General features: G+C 42.6%; 1 protein-coding gene across 1 annotated transcript; it reads left to right on the top strand.

Moving 5' to 3' along the window:
* The first annotated feature begins 1,015 nt into the window (after window positions 1-1,015).
* Window positions 1,016-16,583, top strand: tyw3 (tRNA-yW synthesizing protein 3 homolog (S. cerevisiae)). Its single transcript, XM_047367891.1, has 6 exons — window positions 1,016-1,339; window positions 5,956-6,036; window positions 6,137-6,235; window positions 12,687-12,758; window positions 15,911-16,044; window positions 16,126-16,583. The coding sequence occupies exons 1-6, from the start codon at window positions 1,172-1,174 to the stop codon at window positions 16,379-16,381; spliced, it is 810 nt and encodes a 269-aa protein (XP_047223847.1). The 5' UTR covers window positions 1,016-1,171; the 3' UTR covers window positions 16,382-16,583.
* Window positions 16,584-18,985: the final 2,402 nt, after the last annotated feature.

The following is an 18,985-nucleotide window of genomic DNA, read 5'->3' as shown; positions in this document are numbered from 1 at the left end:
GACCCAGACTCACAGAGGAGGAACGAGGTGAAACCTGTTGTAAATCTCTCCTACACATGTTGGCAGTGGAAATTGAACCTTACACAATGTGGCATACATTTTTTTTCTAATATACATGTGCTGGTCATAAAATAAAATATCATGAAAAAAATGTATTTATTTGAGTAATTCCATTCAAAGTTAAACTTGTATATTATATTTATTCATTACACACAGACTGATATATTTCAAATGTTTATTTCTTTTAATTTAGCTGATTATGACTGACAACCAAGGAAAACCCCAAATTCAGTATCTCAGAAAATTAGAATATTAAGACCAATACAAAAAAAGGATTTTTAGAAATGTTGGCCAACTGAAAAGTATGAGCATGTACAGCACTCAATACTTAGTTGGGGCTCCTTTTGCCTGGATAACTGCAGCAATGTGGCCTAGCATGGAGTCAATTAGTCGGTGGCACTGCTCAGGTGTTATGAGAGCCCAGGTGCTCTGATGGTGTCCTTCAGCTCTTCTGAATTGTTGGGTCTGGCATATTGCATATTCCTCTTCACAATTAAGGTCGGAATAGTTTGGTGGCCAATTAAGAACAGGGATACCATGGTCCTTGACAACATATTCATGAAACATGATACAGATAAGTGATGTAGGTAAGGCATTTAGAAAATCCAGTAATCAGAGTAACATTAAAATAACAAGCAACTACATTAATGGGAAGAAAATAAAAATTAGGTTTGTTTTCTATTACTTAAATGAAGCCAGAGAAGTGGGAGAACATGTAAGGATAAAACGTGCTGAAAATGCTGAGCAAATAATGGGAAACATGACACATGTGATTGTTCTTCTCCACAAGGTAAAGGACAAAGTTAAAAATAGTTCATTTAAAAATGTTGAAAAACTAAAAGTGCTCTTTATTTCTAGAGATTTATTGGTGAGAAGATCAGAACGATGTGTGACCTTATTTTTTCCCTTTTTCTCTCCTTACCAGCCGGGGGCGGTAATGCGACAGTTAATAAAATACCGCCAATAAACCCCTGAAGAAGAAATATGGGGAAGACAAGTGATGCTGCAAGAAATAGACCGTGATCTGGATGTAAACATAAATAAGAGCTGACTGTTTGGGTGTGTGACTAACTGACCGGATTTCTGATCGGCAGCGGCGTGCTCATCAGCTATGGAGAGGACATTCAGTCGGTGGAAGACACAGTGTCTGAGCAGGTTGGATTTGAGTAAGAAAGGGAGCGTGGATGAAGACATTGAGCATGTGGTGTCTCTGCTCAACAGCTGTGAGCAGTTCTTCACCACCAGTTCATGCTCCGGCAGGATCATCCTCATCGATGGGGTCAGACAGCCTTTTACACCGAGTACAGTTTCTACTCAGCTGCTTTGTTAGACAACATGTCAGAAAGCCTTCTGTAAGGAAGAAGGGATGGTAGAATGGGGGGTTTTCATTGACATCACTGTTATATACAGGGGTTGGACAATGAAACTGAAACACCTGGTTTTAGACCACAATAATTTATTAGTATGGTGTAGGGCCTCCTTTTGCGGCCAATACAACGTCAATTCGTTTTGGGAATGACATATACAAGTCCTGCACAGTGGTCGGAGGGATTTGAAGCCATTCTTCTTGCAGGATAGTGGCCAGGTCACTACGTGATACTGGTGGAGGAAAACGTTTCCCGACTCGCTCCTCCAAAAAACCCCAAAGTGGCTCAATAATATGTAGATCTGGTGACTGTGCAGGCCATGGGAGATGTTCACCTTCACTTTCATGTTCATCAAACCAATCTTTCACCAGTCTTGCTGTGTGTATTGGGGCATTGTCATCCTGACACACGGCACCGCCTTCAGGATACAATGTTTGAACCATTGGATACACATGGTCCTCAAGAATGGTTCGGTAGTCCTTGGCAGTGACGCGCCCATCTAGCACAAGTATTGGGCCAAGGGAATCACTGATCCACCCCCATGCTTCACTCTGTGCATGCAACAGTTTAGGTGGTACGCTTCTTTGGGGCTTCTCCACACCGTAACTCTCCCGGATGTGGGGAAAACAGTAAAGGTGGACTCATCAGAGAACAATACATGTTTCACATTGTCCACAGCCCAAGATTTGCGCTCCTTTCACCATTGAAACGTTTGGCATTGGGATGAGTGACCAAAGGTTTGGCAAAAGCAGCCCAGCCATGTATATTGACCCTGTGGAACACCCGACAGACAGTTATGGTGGAAACAGGAGAGTTGAGGTGCACATTTAATTCTGCCGTGATTTGGGCAGCCGTGGTTTTATGTTTTTTGGATACAATCCGGGTTAGCACCCGAACATCCCTTTCAGATAGCTTCCTCTTGCGTCCACAGTTAATCCTGTTGGATGTGGTTCGTCCTTCTTGTTGGTATGCAGACATTACCCTGGACACTGTGGCTCTTGATACATCACAAAGACTTGCTCTCTTGGTCACAGATGCACCAGCAAGATGTGCACCAACAATTTGTCCTCTTTTGAACTCTGGTATGTCACCCATAATGTTGTGTGCATTTCAATATTTTGAGCAAAACTGTGCTCTTACCCTGCTAATTGAACCTTCACACTGTGCTCTTACTGGTGCAATGTGCAATCAATGAAGACTGGCTACCAGGCTGGTCCAATTTAGCCATGAAACCTCCCACACTAAAATGACAGGTGTTTCAGTTTCATTGTCCAACCCCTGTATATATGTTTGTGTATATATATATATATATATATATATATATATATATATATATATATATATATATATATATATATATACATATATATATATATATATATATATATATATATATAAAATGACTGACTGATGACTGACTGACTATATATATATATACAGGTCCTTCTCAAAATATTAGCATATTGTGATAAAGTTCATTATTTTCCATAATGTCATGATGAAAATTTAACATTCATATATTTTAGATTCATTGCACACTAACTGAAATATTTCAGGTCTTTTATTGTCTTAATACGGATGATTTTGGCATACAGCTCATGAAAACCCAAAATTCCTATCTCACAAAATTAGCATATCATTAAAAGGGTCTCTAAACGAGCCATGAACCTAATCATCTGAATCAACGAGTTAATTCTAAACACTTGCAAAAGATTCCTGAGGCCTTTAAAACTCCCAGCCTGGTTCATCACTCAAAACTCCAATCATGGGTAAGACTGCCGACCTGACTGCTGTCCAGAAGGCCACTATTGACACCCTCAAGCAAGAGGGTAAGACACAGAAAGAAATTTCTGAACGAATAGGCTGTTCCCAGAGTGCTGTATCAAGGCACCTCAGTGGGAAGTCTGTGGGAAGGAAAAAGTGTGGCAGAAAACGCTGCACAACGAGAAGAGGTGACCGGACCCTGAGGAAGATTGTGGAGAATGGCCGATTCCAGACCTTGGGGGACCTGCGGAAGCAGTGGACTGAGTCTGGAGTAGAAACATCCAGAGCCACCGTGCACAGGCGTGTGCAGGAAATGGGCTACAGGTGCCGCATTCCCCAGGTCAAGCCACTTTTGAACCAGAAACAGCGGCAGAAGCGCCTGACCTGGGCTACAGAGAAGCAGCACTGGACTGTTGCTCAGTGGTCCAAAGTACTTTTTTCGGATGAAAGCAAATTCTGCATGTCATTCGGAAATCAAGGTGCCAGAGTCTGGAGGAAGACTGGGGAGAAGGAAATGCCAAAATGCCAGAAGTCCAGTGTCAAGTACCCACAGTCAGTGATGGTCTGGGGTGCTGTGTCAGCTGCTGGTGTTGGTCCACTGTGTTTTATCAAGGGCAGGGTCAATGCAGCTAGCTATCAGGAGATTTTGGAGCACTTCATGCTTCCATCAGCTGAAAAGCTTAATGGAGATGAAGATTTCATTTTTCAGCACGACCTGGCACCTGCTCACAGTGCCAAAACCACTGGTAAATGGTTTACTGACCATGGTATCACTGTGCTCAATTGGCCTGCCAACTCTCCTGACCTGAACCCCATAGAGAATCTGTGGGATATTGTGAAGAGAACGTTGAGAGACTCAAGACCCAACACTCTGGATGAGCTAAAGGCCGCTATCGAAGCATCCTGGGCCTCCATAAGACCTCAGCAGTGCCACAGGCTGATTGCCTCCATGCCACGCCGCATTGAAGCAGTCATTTCTGCAAAAGGATTCCCGACCAAGTATTGAGTGCATAACTGTGCATGATTATTTGAAGGTTGACGTTTTTTGTATTAAAAACACTTTTCTTTTATTGGTCGGATGAAATATGCTAATTTTGTGAGACACCATGTCTGGTCAAAAAAACACTCTTATTTAGTTTGCCTCTGGTCTCTTATACCATCACCATATGAATGCCACCAACTGGCAACACCAAGCAACTACATTTTCATCCTAATACATCACAGTCACAGACGTCGCTGGTCTGCCATCTTGGGTGCTTCCGTATCAGCCATTTCACAACATTGCAAAATTGTATACTTTTTCGACTCCATGGTCGAAAAAGTATCTAGAGTCGTTAGAGCCTCCTGATTACCCCACGTACCTCAAGAAAATTGCGGTCATCAACAAGGTGGATCCATATGTTGGTTTGTTTAGTGCAAATCCGGATGATTGGCCGCACATAATTTGTAGACCAATAAGTATGCAACTATTTTTTCATAGCCACAGCATAGGCAAAAATCCATGGTAAGTTCAATATTGTCTTTATAAGATAATTACATAGTAGTTATATTACTAGACAATACATTTACAGTATAACAGTAAAGGTATATTGCAGGCTACATCTAGCTGATCAAGGAGTGAGAGTGCAGCTTACTGAAGTAGGTTACAGCACTTAGCGCTACCACCCAGCTCAGAATCAACGGATCAACTCACAGTCTTGGCAGACTACTTTCCAGAATATTATGACAATAAATGTAGATGAACATTATTTATTTACCTGTCACAAAATGTGCACTGCACACTCAGGCGTGAGTGAGGTTCAAACCGTCCAAAACTGCCCTGGATATTCGATTCAACAACAGTAGTCAATGTGTACTCGGTGTTTTTGTTTTCTCACACAGATTTTCTATCACGGCTGGCAGACAATAGAATGAATGCTTGTCTTGACCACCATGCGTGGCACAACCCACAATTAAGCAGGTTTTTCCCATAGTTAAATGAATGGTCTGGAGTTTTACTTCACTGGTCATGCGAAAACGATGAAAACAGGCTGCAGCTGCCATACAAGATGGCGATTGCGAAGTACGGTCACATGACCGTGATGTCATGGGAAAACCCCTACTCCACTTAGGATTAGTGACTAGAGGTCCTCAAGGCAAATTTCGTTTGTGCTTCAAATTGTCACTAGCATGTATGGATGAAATCCGATAAGTCCGTATTACCACAAACTGTAAAACATGGTGGAGGCTGTGTCATGGCATTTCCTGCCTTTGAGTTAAATTTCTTGGAATCCTGTCAAATAGGTGAAGTTATAAAGGCCAAAAAAGCTAAACAACAATGGTCATTGTCATCTGGAGAGCATGTGATTGGTTCCAGATCAAAGGTTCATCTTGGATACAATCCCAAACTCACAATGATAGAAGTGATTCACTACATCTTTGTAGTCTTTTTGGACAACTGTGTGACTTTGACTGCATGCCGCTTCAGTCAAAGCATCACAAATACAGCTCTTAGAAAAAGTACCTATTTTGAAATGGGCTTCTTCAGCACACCAGTTACATAAAAAAGTGTATTTCTATCACTATACTATACACAGTAACTGCATAACTCGTGTTTTGAACTTTGTCGATGTTGATTGATGCTCTCGTGCAACCAACATTGTAGAAAAGCGCTATCCTAAATATACTGTTTTGGGGTTTTCAGATGTCATTAATAGAAATGTATTGCTGTGACAAGACTGAGCTAAAAATATTTCTACAATAAACTCTACTTGTTCCTCTGTAGATGGGAGACAGCTGTGACGTCCAAAAACAGAACTGTGTCTGGCTGTTTGTCTCACACAAGAAATGCACCTCTGATGACCTGGTGAGATATATCAGACTTGTGGCCTTGATCACATAGGATAATATTTTGATGCAGACTAAAGACTGATATCACATGAGAGTGTTTTGTTTATGTTTTCCAGATGTTAGGTCTGAGTAGGTCCAGTGGAGATGCTGTGTTGAAGTTTGAGCCCTTTGTTCTCCACGTTCAGTGCCGGAGGCTAGAGGATGCACAGCTAGTGGTGAGGACAACACACAATGGTTATAGGGGGACAAGTCAAGAATGTGCTTCACAGTTGTTCTTATCAAAATCCAAAACACAATTTAAAAATCGATTCACTTCACAGCGATATATTTAAAGGATAATTTCTCTTGTATAATAAACCCAAAATTCAGTTTCTAAACAACTAAAATATTACAGGAGCAAAACATATCAGCTGCTGAATCGTCCGAAATGTTCAGATTATTCAGCAGTCGTTAGTTGTGTCATGGGTGGATGTGATGAGGAAGCATGATGGCTGACTATGTTGATTGGAGTATCCTCAAACACCTTCAGACTTAAGGCTTTTTGACCTTATGCGCAGACAGAGATGTTACTGCTAAGTGTCGTTTCTCCAGCCCAGTTATTGAACTGTTAGCAGTAAGTATTTTTCCATATTATTTACCCGGAGAGTTCACCAGTGTTATATTAGCAACAGTTTGTTTCACCTTTAGCTGTTGCAGACATTTCATGTGATTCCATCACCTTAGTTGTTGCTTAGCTACAGACACAATTCCCCAATGCGTTTGTGGCAATATCTGGTAATTTTAACCATGCTTCACTCTCTGTTACACTATCAAAGTTTCAACAGTTTGTCAGCTGCTCTACCAGAGAAAACAAAATGTTGGATTTGTTTTATGCAAATTTCAAGGCCTCATACATCTCTAAGCAAGACCTCCTCTATTCAAATCAGATCACAATCTTGTTTTTCTCTGCTCGAAATATAAGCCCCTTGTTCAGAGACAACCTGTAATAAAGAGGACTGTAAGAAAATGGTCACAGGAAGCTGAAGAAGCTCTGCGAGGTTGCTTTGATGCTACAGACTGGGACGCACTGTGCCAGCCACATGGAGAGGACATCAATGCCATGACTGACTGTGTAACCTCTCAGCATCCTTCTCTCCTGCTCACAGGCAAACAGACATCTCACCCTCCTTTGACCCACAGCTTTCCTGTCACACCTCAAATATCGAATCTTCCACCTGCTTCTACATGTTTGTCTTCAACCAAATCAGAAGATGTGTGTGTCTCAATACGTAAGGTGTAGAGGCAAATGGAGAGACTGATACGGAATAAGTCTGCAGGTCCAGATCATTTCAACCACAGAGCCTGAAGGCCTGTGCAGAGGAGCTATGTGGAATTCTGCAGCACGTCTCTAACCTTAGGCTGGCCCAGGAAGGTTCCAGTGTTGTGGAAGACCTTCTGTTGTGTTCCAGTACTGTGTACAAAAAGGAGATTGTACTGTTTAAAAAAGGTTAAAATCCTTCAACATCAGAATAACCACCTTTTACCAAACCATGGTTGCCAGTGCACTGTTTTGGTGTGGTGTGCAGGGGAGAGGGAGCTTGCTGCCTGGACAAGAACACACTTAATAACACACTGGGATTCCCCCAACGGGGCTGACCTGTACCAAGTTCAGCATGTGGCTGGGGTGAGGATGCTCTGATCTGTGTTCTGAGGAATGACTCACACCCACTGCATGACCTGGATGAGTTTAGGGAGAGCACATTCAGTCACAAACTGATACCACCTCAGTGCAGGACTGAATGCAGCAGGAAGATTGTTAAATCTACTTCTGAAACTTTTCTGTAGGTTTTGGAAAGTAACTGTGGGGGTTGAAGTTTAAAGAAGCTAGTTATTGCTAGAGGAAGTTCTATGTTAATTTGTTTAATCTTAAATTTGGACTGAATAATAGTTGGTGATATTCAAATAATTAATTTTTATCAGTGCCATATGAGTCTTCTAAAACAAAACTACTAAAGGGTGTGAAATATTTCCATCATCCAGCTGTCAGAAATGTACAGATGTTTATATGATAAAATCTAAGCTTTTGAACCAAGTCTGGGAGAAGGTATAGTTTATTTTAGGGAGGGTCATCATTATAGTTGCAGACACTCTTCCGATGAGAGAGGAAGCAAGTCTTCTTTTATTAATTGGAGCAGTGGGGTATGATTTAATTGTCAGCTCATTTAGCCCGTTAGAAATATTGATGTCCAGGTACCGGATGTTCCCAATTTGTAAAGGAATGGTTGGAGATAAATTAATATTATAATAATAATTTTTTTTTGTCATTGCAATTTTGGGGGAACATTTGAAGCTAATAGTCCTCCTCAGGGCTCCAAAGTGGCAGTTTGTGGGATTTGAAAGCAAGCGCGCTGCTGTAACTACTAGACCACAAGGTTAGCACAGATAGAAAGGGACTTTGATTTGTTTCAATTTAAAGAGTAGTCTGAAACTGTTAAAAACATACTTTTTAGGGTAAGTGTCTCTAAGACAGGGCTTTGCATTTTCAAAAAAGAGCATCACATCATCAGCATATAACCAAATTTTGTGGGTTCTATAGCTTTGACTAATTATAGCCAGCAGTGGTTAAATAAATATAGTGATCAATGAGGGGGAGAGTGAACAGTCCTGTCTGATGATTCTCTCTACACTGAAGCTTGGACAAATCCAGTCATTTGTTTTTACAAAAGCATTAGGGGAGGTACATAGTAGTTTGATTCATGACAAAAAAGTATGTCTAAATTCAAATTAATGTAAGGTAGCAAATAGAAATTTCCAATTAACCTTGTACAAGCCTTCTCTGAATCTAATTAAACAATTAAACGGCTTTTATTTTTAAATATTAAATACAGGATTTTAATAAACACATCCTGGTCAGGATGTAAAATATAGGTTTTCTTTTTTTTCAGGCCTTGTGGCCAACCTCCTGCAGATGGTTTTAAGATTTGCATTCTTGTTATGTTGGACGGTAGCTAGATGGAAGTGTCCCTCATCTGTCTTGAGAATAAGATTTATGTTAGCCCAATGCATGTTTGGAAAGAGTATCGAGGTTTCCTGAATTTTTGTGGCCACCCGGTGGAAGGTGGGGGCCAGCAGTGGCCAGAACTCTGCGGGGAAGCCATCAGGTACTGGAGCTTTGCCATTAGACATACTTTTAACTGCTTCCCTTCCCTCCATCCTGGAGTTTACTTGCTGCTAAAGTAACTCCATAACCCTTTTCTATTCCTCGTTTAATGTAGAATGATTGGTATCATCTAAAAAAAACTATATTAATTGAATCAGTATTATTTAAAGGGAGAGTTTCATAAAAAAAAAAAAAAAGAAATGTCTTTTAATTTCTCTATGATCATTAATTGATATACAGTTACTGGAAATTGTCAAAATTGTGACCTTTTTATTCTTTTTGACTTGCAACGATCTTTCTAGATTTGTTAGTATGATCAAAGTTCACCAACCACAATCTCTGTTTGAAATTGTATTTTTGCCTCTAGTATTCTATTAAGTTCTGATTTTAGATTTCATTATACAGACTTTCTTCTTGGAACGTAGCATAGGTTATCTCTAAGTCTAAGACCTCCTCCTTGTTGAACACGCCAGTGACTTATCTATTTTAATGTGATTGAATTTTAGTGTTAATTGGGTGAAAGCCACAATCACCCAAATAAACAGTACTAAGTACTTAAAACACACTGCTCAAAAAAATAAAGGAAAGACTCAAATAACATATCCTAGATCTGAATGAATGAAATATTCTCATTGAATACTTTGTTCTGTACAAAGTTGAATGTGCTGACAACAAAATCGCACAAAAATCATCAATGGAAATCAAATTTATTAATCAGTGGAGGCCTGGATTTGGAGTCAGACACAAAATTAAAGTGGAAAAACACACTTACAGGCTGATCCAACTTTGATGTAATGTCCTTAAAACAGGTCAAAATGAGGCTCAGTATTGTGTGTGGCCTCCACATGCCTGTATGACCTCCCTACAATGCCTGGCCATGCTCCTGATGAGACGGCGGATAGTCTCCTGAGGGATCTCCTCCCGGACTTGGACTAAAGGATCCGCCAGCTTCTGGACAGTCTGTGGTGCAACGTGACGTTGGTGGATGGAGCGAGACATGATGTCCCTGATGTGCCCAATTGAATTCAGGTCTGGAGAACGGGCGGGCCAGTCCATAGCTTCAATGTCTTCATCTTGCAGGAACTGCTGACACACTCCAGCCACATGAGGTCTAGCAATGTCCTGCATTAGGAGGAACCCAGGGCCAAACGCACCAGCATATGGTCTCACAGGGGGTCTGAGGATCTCATCCCGGTACCTAATGGCAGTCAGGCTACCTCAGGCGAGCACATGGAGGGTCGTGCAGCCCTCCAAAGAAATGCCACCCCACACCATTACTGACCCACTGCCAAACCGGTCATGCTGAAGGATGTTGCAGGCAGCCAATCGCTCTCCACGGTGTCTCCAGACTCTGTCACATCTGTCACATGTGCTCAGTGTGAACCTGCTTTCTCTGAAGAGCAGAGGGCACCAGTGGCGAATTTGCCAATCCTGGTGTTTTCTGGCAAATGCCAAGCGTCCTGCACGGTGTTGGGCTGTGAGCACAACCCCCATTTGTGGACGTCGGGCCCTCATACCATCCTCATGGATTCGGTTTCTAACCGTTTGTGCTGATACATGCACATTTGTGGCCTACAGAAGGTCATTTTGCAGGGCTCTGGCAGTGCTCCTCCTGTTCCTCCTTACACAAAGGCTTAGGTAGTGGTCCAGCTGCTGTGTTGTTGGCCTCCTCCACGTCTCCTGGTGTACTGGCCTGTCTCCTGGTAGCGTCTCCAGGCTCTGGACACTATGCTGACAGACACAGCAAACCTACTTGCCACAGCTCGCATTGATGTGCCATCCTGGATGAGCTGCACTACCTGAGCCACTTGTGTGGGTTGTAGAATCCATCTCATGCTACCACGAGCGTGAAAGCACCACCAACATTCAAAAGTGACCAAAACATCAGCCAGAAAGCATAGGTACTGAGAAGTGGTCTGTGGTCCCCACCTGCAGAACCACTCCTTTATTGAGTGTGTCTTGCTAATCTCCAAAGCTTTCCCCCTGTTGTTTATTCCATTTGCACAACATCATGTGAAATTGATTGTCAATCAGTGTTGCTTCCTAAGTGGACAATTTGATTTCACAGAAGTTTGATTTACTTGGAGTTATATTGTGTTGTTTAGGTGTTCCCTTTATTTTTTTGAGCAGTGTATATTACCCCATATGTGCTGGGGTTGTGATGTCACAATGTTACAGAAGACATTTGGTCCTCAGACCCCTAACTAGACTTAAGATCTCTGAGGAAGATGTAAATAGGCTCTTTCAGCATCAGAAGACCAAGAAAGCTCTAGGACCTGACGAGGTCTCCCCCTCATGCCTGTGAACTTGCACACCTGGCCCACCATCTTCATTCAAATCTTCAATAAGTCTCTGGAGCTCTGTTCCCTCCTGCTTCAAGCATTACACCATCATCCCGGTCTCTAAGAAATGCACCATCACAGGGTTAAATGATTACAGCCTTGTTGCGTCGTCTGTGGGCATGAAATCTCTTGAGCGACTGGTATTGAAGCATCTGAAGGACATGGCAGGCCCGCTGTTGGGCTTCCCGCAGTTTGCTTACCGGGCAAACAAATGGGAAGATGACAGAGTCAGCTTGGGACTACACTTCATCTTGTCACACCTCGAATACCCCGGACATACACCAGGATCCTGTTTTTGGACTTCAACTCGGCCTTCAGCACCATCAACCCAGACACCCTCAACCAGAAGCTCACCTAGCTCACAGTGCCGGCCCATACCTGTCGATGGATTACCTGCTTCCTGACTGACTGGCGGCAACAGGTGAGACTAAAGAGGATCTTGTCCCGCATGGGGACCATCAGCACCGGTGCTCCACAGGGGTGTGTTCTCTCCCTACTCTTCTTCTCTGTGTACACAAATGACTGCACCTCAGCGCACCTGTCTGTGAAACTCAAGTTTGTAAGATAACACAACTGTTATTGGTCTAATACAGGACAGGGATGAGTACAGACAGGAAGTGGATCGGTTGGTCCACTGGTGCAGTCTGTACCATCTGGAGATTTACCTGCTCAAGACACTAAAGATGATGGTGGACCTCTGGAGAACAACCCCCACCATGGCTCCTCTCACCATCCACAACAACACTTTCTCTATTATTTTTTTCCTTTTCTATATATTTATATTTTAAATGTCTACACGGAGAGCAACCGGAACCATAGTCAGATCACTTATTTGTGTGCAGAAACTTGGCAAATAAAGCTGATTCTAAAATATTTTAATGAGTGGTGCTAAAGGTCCTAGAAGGTACTGCCTAACAATTTATTTTGGTGATCATGGTTGGCTCCAACTGCTAGTTGGGGAGAATAATTTTTACTATTATTTTCACTGTGACTGTTGGTATTGTTCAGAAAAATAAGCCAAGAAATTAGCTGGTCTTCATATATAGAAAGCCTTAAAATATTTTCTCATTGGAAGCAAGTAAAAAAATTTGGCAGTTGGGTCAGAACGTTACATCACTGTATTTACTGTATTTTTGAACAAAGTGATTCTTCCAGTGTAGGTTTAACATGCATTTTGCCTTTCAGCACTCTTTGGCTATCAACTCAGGCTTCAGGAACTCTGGGCTTACTGTTGGCAAGACAGGGAAGATCATCTTGGTAAGCTGAGAAACAAAGTTTGTATGGTTTTTCTGTCATCTTTATGCCACTGAGAATGAAATGTGGAAACATTCAAGGCACGGATTAGACCTATTTTATATATATTCTTAATAGTACTCATATACAGGGGTTGGACAATGAAACTGAAACACCTGTCATTTTAGTGTGGGAGGATTCATGGCTAAACTAGACCAGCCTGGTAGCCAGTCTTCAATGATTGCACATTGCACCAGTAAGAGCAGAGTGTGAAGGTTCAATTAGCAGGGTAAGAGTACAGTTTTGCTCAAAATATTGAAAAGCACACAACATTATGGGTGACATACCAGAGTTCAAAAGAGGGCAAATTGTTGGTGCACGTCTTGCTGGCGCATCTGTGACCAAGACAGCAAGTCTTTGTGATGTATCAAGAGCCACGGTATCCAGGGTAATGTCAGCATATCACCAAGAAGGACGAACCACATCCAACAGGATTAACTGTGGACGCAAGAGAAAGCTGTCTGAAAGGAATGTTTGGGTGCTAACCCAGATTGTATCCAAAAAACATAAAACCACGGCTGCCCAAATCACGGCAGAATTAAATGTGCACCTCAACTCTCCTGTTTCCACCAGAACTGTCCGTCGGGAGCTCCACAGGGTCAATATACATGGCCGGGCTGCTATAGCCAAACCTTTGGTCACTCATGCCAGTGCCAAACGTCGGTTTCAATGGTGCAAGGAGGAAATCTTGGGGTGTGGACAATGTGAAACATGTATTGTTCTCTGATGAGTCCACCTTTACTGTTTTCCCCACATCTGGGAGAGTTAAGGTGTGGAGAAGCCCCAAAGAAGCGTACCACCCAGACTGTTGCATGCCCAGAGTGAAGCATGGGGGTGGATCAGTGATGGTTTGGGCTGCCATATCATGGCATTCCCTTGGCCCAATACTTGTGCTAGATGGGCACGTCACTGCCAAGGACTACCAAACCATTCTTGAGGACCATGTGCATCCAATGGTTCAAACATTGTATCCTGAAGGTGGTGCTGTCTATCATGATGACAATGCACCAATACACACAGCAAGACTGGTGAAAGATTGGTTTGATGAACATGAAAGTGAAGTTGAACATCTCCCATGGCCTGCACAGTCACCAGATCTAAATATTATTGAGCCACTTTGGGGTGTTTTGGAGGAGCGAGTCAGGAAACGTTTTCCTCCACCAGAATCACGTAGTGACCTGGCCACTATCCTGCAAGAAGAATGGCTTAAAATCCCTCTGACCACTGTGCAGGACTGGTATATGTCATTCCCGAGACGAATTGTATTGGCCGCAAAAGGAGGCCCTATACCATACTAATAAATTATTGTGGTCTAAAACCAGGTGTTTCAGTTTCATTGTCCAACCCCTGTATATATATTTTAACTAGACCTTAAATTCTTATTTTAGGCAAAGTTCTTATTATCAATCTGATCTGAGTTAGGTAAAATGCAAGGCAGTCCTGGTGTGTTAACATTCAACGTTTTAGTATTCATAGTCAGGAGTCAAAATATATCTTTAGGAGTTCTTAAAATTACACCAAGTACCCTCAAAATAAACACAACATATTACATAAACAATAAAGCCAAAATTTGGACATTGTGTAAGAAAACCAAGCGAACATTACATTTAATTTTGGCACCCAAGCGCATTGATTAACATAGTGGTTTCTGGGGGTGGGGCGGGGGCGGACACGACAGGTAACTGAAGCAAGTGAGGTCTGTAGAGCCATGGATGATTTTCTGGGTTATTTTGTGACCTACTGGATAAATCATCAATGGCCTCTTGGAGTAATTTTGGAAGCCTGTCCACTCCTGGGAAGCTTCACCACTGTTGTAAATTTTGCTGCCACTCAATCTGGGATTGGTTATAGGAATATTTGTAGACAATTTCATTTTTCCTTCAACAAAGATAAAAAACGTGGAAAACATTTAGGAGAGCTCAGTAAACCCATGTAGTAAATGTAAGTATTAATTATAAGGATGAATAAATACAAGAAAGTATGTCTTGTTGCAAGACTTGCCAAAAGAAAAGGATTCTTTTCTCTAAAATGAACATGGCAGTATGAGGCAAAGCTGCAACACAGTGAACCACAAGACATTTTGGAAAGATGTCATTTGGACAGATGAGACTAAACTTGGGGATATTTGGCAGTAATGTACAACACCAGGTTTTGAGAAAACTACACAGCAAATCAGCACATCACCCTACCAACTATCAATCATAGTGGAGATGGACTGCTGATTTGGGGTTGTTTTGAAGCCACAGGACCTGGATACCTTTCAGTCAATGACTCGACCACAAACCCCTTCTGTATACCAAAGTTCTCCCAGCTGTCTCCTGGACAAAATCTGAGGATGGAGGTCTGATGATTTGGACCTGGGCGTCTTTCAGTGACTGATCCAACCACAAATTCTTCCTTATCTCAGTAGTCTTCAGTCAAACCTGAGGCCATCTGTCCAACAACTGAAGCTTGACATCTGCTAATCCTTGAACTGTGCAATGATCCATAAAGACAAACTGACTGAAAATAAAAATCAGTATATTGGGTCCCTGACCTAATTGAAGAAAAGCATTTAAAGAAGTCAAAGACTGATGATGTCAGGATGCAGGATGATTCATGCAATTATTTGTTTGAAAAAGTTTAAAAGCTATTTAATAATGAGGTGGACTCAAACTATTATGAAATAACAAAACAATGATGTCTGACTTAGAATTTGTCTCATTTAGAGAACGTTTAACAAACAAAATTTAATTGTAAGGATGTTTTCAATTTTTAGCAAATCTAAATATTTTCCATTGCTCCTATCGTTTATTAGGTTTGATTTCAGAATAATAAGACATCCCTAGATTTTTTCACAGCCCTGTTATATTTAATGTATCAAGCAAAGCAAAATTCTTTATAGATTTTAAAACCAAATATTTGCAAGATATTTGCTGAAGCAAATTTGACCTGCATTCATTTTAAAGCTGTATAGTCAGCAGTTTAATTCACTTCTCAATGTTTGTAAGTCCCAAACATTTAGACTTCACCTCTCATTTCCAACATTCTACTGAAATTCTTTGTTATACTTTTGTTTCTGTCTTTTGTTTTTTTGGGGGTCGGTAATCTATCTTTACTCTGTTGTGCCCCTGCAGGCGGTTCGCAGCACCCACAGCCTGGAGGTTCCTCTGAGCCATGATGGAAAACCTCTAGTAGATGGAGAATACATCCAGTTCCTTACACAAATAGCTAAACAGAAGATGGAGCAGAACCTAAGACGAATACACAGGTCAGTCTTTTGCTTGCTGTGAGGTAAGAATCACCGTCTAATCTGAGTCCATGTCAAACTCTTTTAATGTGTCCTCTCCAGGTTCTTCCAGAATCTCCAGGCAGTCTTGTCAACAGAAAGACTCCACATCCCTGACAGTGCCAGCACACAGGAATTCCAAGATTCCCAACAAAAGCACAAGACAGACAGGGGAGGGGGGCAAGGAACAAATGAACAGAACCAACTACATGTGTATAAACGAAGGCAGAGGAGACAACAGCACAAGAGTGACAGTTGCCCTGGTGATGGAGACAGCAACCTGCCCGACCTGGATGACTGTCTGGATCTGTTTGCATAAACAACTGCTTTATTTAGAAAAGTTCTGGGTTAACCTTTGATCTTCACATTAAGATCACTGTCGCAACTGAGTCCACTTGCTTCTCCAGGAGCAGTTTTAAATCATATGCAAACCTGTTGTGTAAAATGTCTGCAGAAGGGAGCAGGTATCTGGAGATGTCTGTGGAGATACTGATGTTACTAATAAAACAAAATGTTCTGTATGTTTGTTTTCTGTCTGTAAATTTGTTTCACTTGGACTTAATTGAGACTCTACTGTCTTAGGTCTGGGTTGTAATTATGCATGAACATGGACTACATGCCTCAGCCACTGACGGGATTACAGTCAGTTCAGTTGTACCGGGCCCGTGATAGAGAAGGCCCAGAACTGGACCCTCCAACCATCAAGTTACTGTTAAGTTTTTTTTAATTGGCCTGTTTATGAAGAAAATATAAACCTAATATTTAAGTTACATATTACCATTTCTATTTTTTTTCTTTCCAACTGTCCTTGCAGTTCAATTCAGTTTTATTTATATAGCGCCAATTCACAACACATGTTTTCTCAAGTCACCTCACAACAGTCAGGTACAAAAAGTTTTTCTGTCTAAGGAATCCCAGAAGATTGCATCCAGTCAGTGACTTGCACCAATCCCTCCTCCTGGATGAGCATGTAGAGACATGGCAATTTGTCAAGTTTCAAAAACTGAGGACATTTTTATTTTAACATTATTATTTTGGCTAACACTAGCAGGTTGGCTAACATTAATTCAATCCATTCAATATGTTAATTTAGGCTTATAGCTGAATTTTAGCCAAAATGCTAAACTGAGCTTAAATGCTAGCATTAGCATGTTGGCCAAGTGAAAATTAGCCTAAAACTTAACGTCAGCTTAAATACAAACATTGGCATGTGGGCTGATGTAACCCAGCTGCACTTTTGTTTGTGTTTTGTTTTGTTTATAGGTCTATGTGGTATGAGGGTTTACTGTCATACTAGTATTGTTTCGGTTTTGTAGGTAGTGTCCCTTTAAGGGTTAAGCGCAACGTCACTTTACGGCAGCTTTTACGACTGCTGTTCCTAAGGGAACCCGCGGGCTTTACAGTATCAGAACTGCTGCGGAGTTGAGACGTGTGTGTCTCTGTTCACATTCTGCACTGCAGCTGATTTTTATGCCTGCTAATATGCTTTCCTGCTAGGTAAGCAATATTGTTAATGTGTTGTCATCTGTATTATTTTACGTATTAGGTCAATCATAATTTGGTAGAGTTTTAGATACCAAACTTATGTTTTTACCGTGGTCATTGCATGCTAAAATAATTGTTTGCTGGTCACGTGTTAAGTGAATTTTCATGTCTTTCGATTTCTAAGATGTGTTGTGTTGGATGGAATGCATCTTATGCTGACAGAAAGTTGTTCATTATTTTATGTGGTTATATTTCTGTGATGGAGGTTCGTTCGTTCGTTCGTCGTCTTCCGCTTATCCAGGACTGGGTCGCGGGGGCAGCAGACTCAGCAGAGACGCCCAGACGTCCCTCTCTCCAGACACCTCCTCCAGTTCTTCCAGGGGGAGCCCAAGGCGTTCCCAGGCCAGCCGAGAGACATAGTCCCTCCAGCGTGTCCCGGGCCTTCCCCTGGGCCTCCTCCCGGTGGGACGTGCCTGGAACACCTCCCGAGGAAGGTGTCCAGGAGGCATCCGATATAGATGCCCGAGCCACCTCAACTGGCTCCTCTCGATGTGGAGGAGCAGTGGCTCTACTCCGAGCCCCTCCCGGATGGCCGAGCTCCTCACCCTATCTCTAAGGGAGTGCCCGGCCACCCTACGGAGGAAGCTCATTTCAGCCGCTTGTATCCGTGATCTCGTTCTTTCGGTCATGACCCAAAGTTCATGGCCATAGGTGAGTGTAGGAATGTAGACCGACCAGTAAATTGAGAGCTTTGCTTTTCGGCTCAGCTCTCTCTTCACCACAATGGACCGGCACAGCGCCCCCATTACTGTGGCAGCCGCACCGATCCGTCTGTCGATCTCCCACTCCATTCTTCCCTCACTCGTGAACAAGACCCCGAGATACTTAAACTCCTCCACTTGAGGCAGGAACTCCCCTCCAACCTGAAGAGGACAAGCCACCCTTTTCCGGTCGAGTACCATGGCCTCGGACTTGGAGGAGCTGATCCTCATCCCAGCCGCTTCACACTCGGCTGCGAACCGCCACAGCGCATGCTGTAGGTCTTGGCTAGAGGGGGCCAGCAGGACCACGTCATCCGCAAAAAGAAGAGATGAAATCCACTGGTCCCCAAACCAGTCCCCTTCCGGCCCTTGGCTGCGTCTAGAAATCCTGTCCATAAAAGTTATGAACAGGACTGGTGACAAAGGGCAGCCCTGCCGGAGTCCAACATGCACTGGGAACAGGTCCGACTTAGTGCCGACAATGCGGACCAAACTCCTGCTCCGCTCGTACAGGGACCGGATGGCCCTTAATAATGGGCCCCCGATTCCATACTCCTGGAGCACCCCCCACAGGGCATCACGAGGGACACAGTCGAATGCCTTCTCCAGGTCCACAAAACACATGTGAACCGGTTGGGCAAACTCCCATGAACCCTCGAGCACCCTGTAGAGGGTAT

This window comes from Girardinichthys multiradiatus, chromosome 6, assembly GCF_021462225.1.
Source record: "Girardinichthys multiradiatus isolate DD_20200921_A chromosome 6, DD_fGirMul_XY1, whole genome shotgun sequence".
Lineage (NCBI taxonomy): Eukaryota > Metazoa > Chordata > Actinopteri > Cyprinodontiformes > Goodeidae > Girardinichthys > Girardinichthys multiradiatus.
The sequence above is the reverse complement of the archived record's forward strand: the minus strand, read 5'-3'. Positions and strand labels throughout refer to the sequence as shown.

What these genes read in the sequence shown, in the direction of transcription:
- tyw3 (XM_047367891.1), top strand. Translation starts at nt 1,172, where the DNA reads ATGGAGAGGACATTCAGTCGGTGGAAGACACAGTGTCTGAGCAGGTTG. An exon ending in GGATCATCCTCATCGATGGG is followed by an intron (nt 1,340 to 5,955) that starts GTCAGACAGCCT and finishes GTTCCTCTGTAG; the next exon opens with ATGGGAGACAGCTGTGACGT. An exon ending in AACCTAAGACGAATACACAG is followed by an intron (nt 16,045 to 16,125) that starts GTCAGTCTTTTG and finishes TGTCCTCTCCAG; the next exon opens with GTTCTTCCAGAATCTCCAGG.